The 1198-nt window shown below is 37.9% G+C and overlaps 1 protein-coding gene across 1 annotated transcript; it reads left to right on the forward strand.

The window, feature by feature from the left end:
* Positions 1-335: 335 nt before the first annotated feature.
* On the forward strand, positions 336-1039 carry LOC122070639 ((S)-ureidoglycine aminohydrolase-like; the record flags this gene model as incomplete). Its single annotated transcript, XM_042634829.1, has 3 exons — positions 336-595; positions 684-809; positions 952-1039. Coding segments are annotated over exons 1-3 (272 nt in total), but the record flags the coding sequence as incomplete, so codon positions are not given.
* Positions 1040-1198: the final 159 nt, after the last annotated feature.

The following is a 1198-nucleotide window of genomic DNA, read 5'->3' on the forward strand; positions in this document are numbered from 1 at the left end:
TTCTTCTAACAATAGATTTATTAAATTTTTGGTTATGAGAATAAAGGACATATAAGATATTTTTTCAAATCTTGAAGATTGCAGAAAATAAAGAATAAATTTAGAAATAATACAAGAAAATTTTCCTAGAACAATCACTTCCACCCAAAATCAACGAATTGAGAGCGAGATTTGCCATCACTGATCCGTCAGGCCCTTGAAGTGGAGCCCATCCTAATAAGTTGCCAGAGGTCCCCATCATTCGTCATTCCACGTCCGCGTCGAGTAAGCTCGGCAAAAGCAACTTCACGTCCCGTACTTAAAACCTTTAATAGCTCATTTTCCAGTGCCATGTCCGCTGTCCACTTAATAGTGAGTTCCACCCAGATTATCGTTTATATATAAAGAAAAAGAAAAAAAAAAATCACACAGATTCCCAACGCACCGATTTAAACGGAAGAAAGTGAATCTGGTTTCAGTTTCCAATTAACTGCTTCATCTCCAGAAGGGCCAAGGTTCACAGAAAAAACAGAGGACGAAGAGCTTAAACATAGCATAATGCATAAATCCTTGATCGTTTCAATCTATGTTCTTTACGCTCTCTTCCTTCCATTAGGTAACTTATTCTTTCTGTGTCTTTTGGAATAATCGTTACTTTGGAATTGGGACATTTTTTGAATTTCTTCACTGTAATACTCTTCCAGGCATGCTAAAATGTGTTCTTGGCGAAGAAGGGTTCTGTTCTGCCCCACCTGCATACGCTGATTCAAGCTCGCAACCTCTCTATTGGAAAGTTACCAATCCTACACTTTCCCCCGAACACCTTCAAGGTCAGTTCCTCTTTCCAATGCTTCCGAACTTTGAGCTGACATTTATGTTCATAAGAATCTGCTGAATCTTTTTAACATTCATGGATGTGGTTTCGTTGTTTTTTGACTGAGCGTATGCTTGATTTGCTTTGTTGCTGGTCAGACTTACCGGGTTTTACTCGTAGCGTGTATAAGAGTGATCATGCTGTTATTACTCCTGAAAGTCATGTCTTCAGCCCCCTACCTGACTGGTAATTCCTTTTATAAGGGGATTTATTTTGATTTTATATGCTTATCCTGGATGGAAGACAAGTTATTTATGGATTTATTGTTGCTTGATTATGCCTTTTTTTGTATGTTCCTTTGATGAATTATATGATCAGTCTCATGCGCGGTTATGGTATTCATTA

This window comes from Macadamia integrifolia, unplaced genomic scaffold, assembly GCF_013358625.1.
Source record: "Macadamia integrifolia cultivar HAES 741 unplaced genomic scaffold, SCU_Mint_v3 scaffold958, whole genome shotgun sequence".
NCBI classification, from domain to species: domain Eukaryota; kingdom Viridiplantae; phylum Streptophyta; class Magnoliopsida; order Proteales; family Proteaceae; genus Macadamia; species Macadamia integrifolia.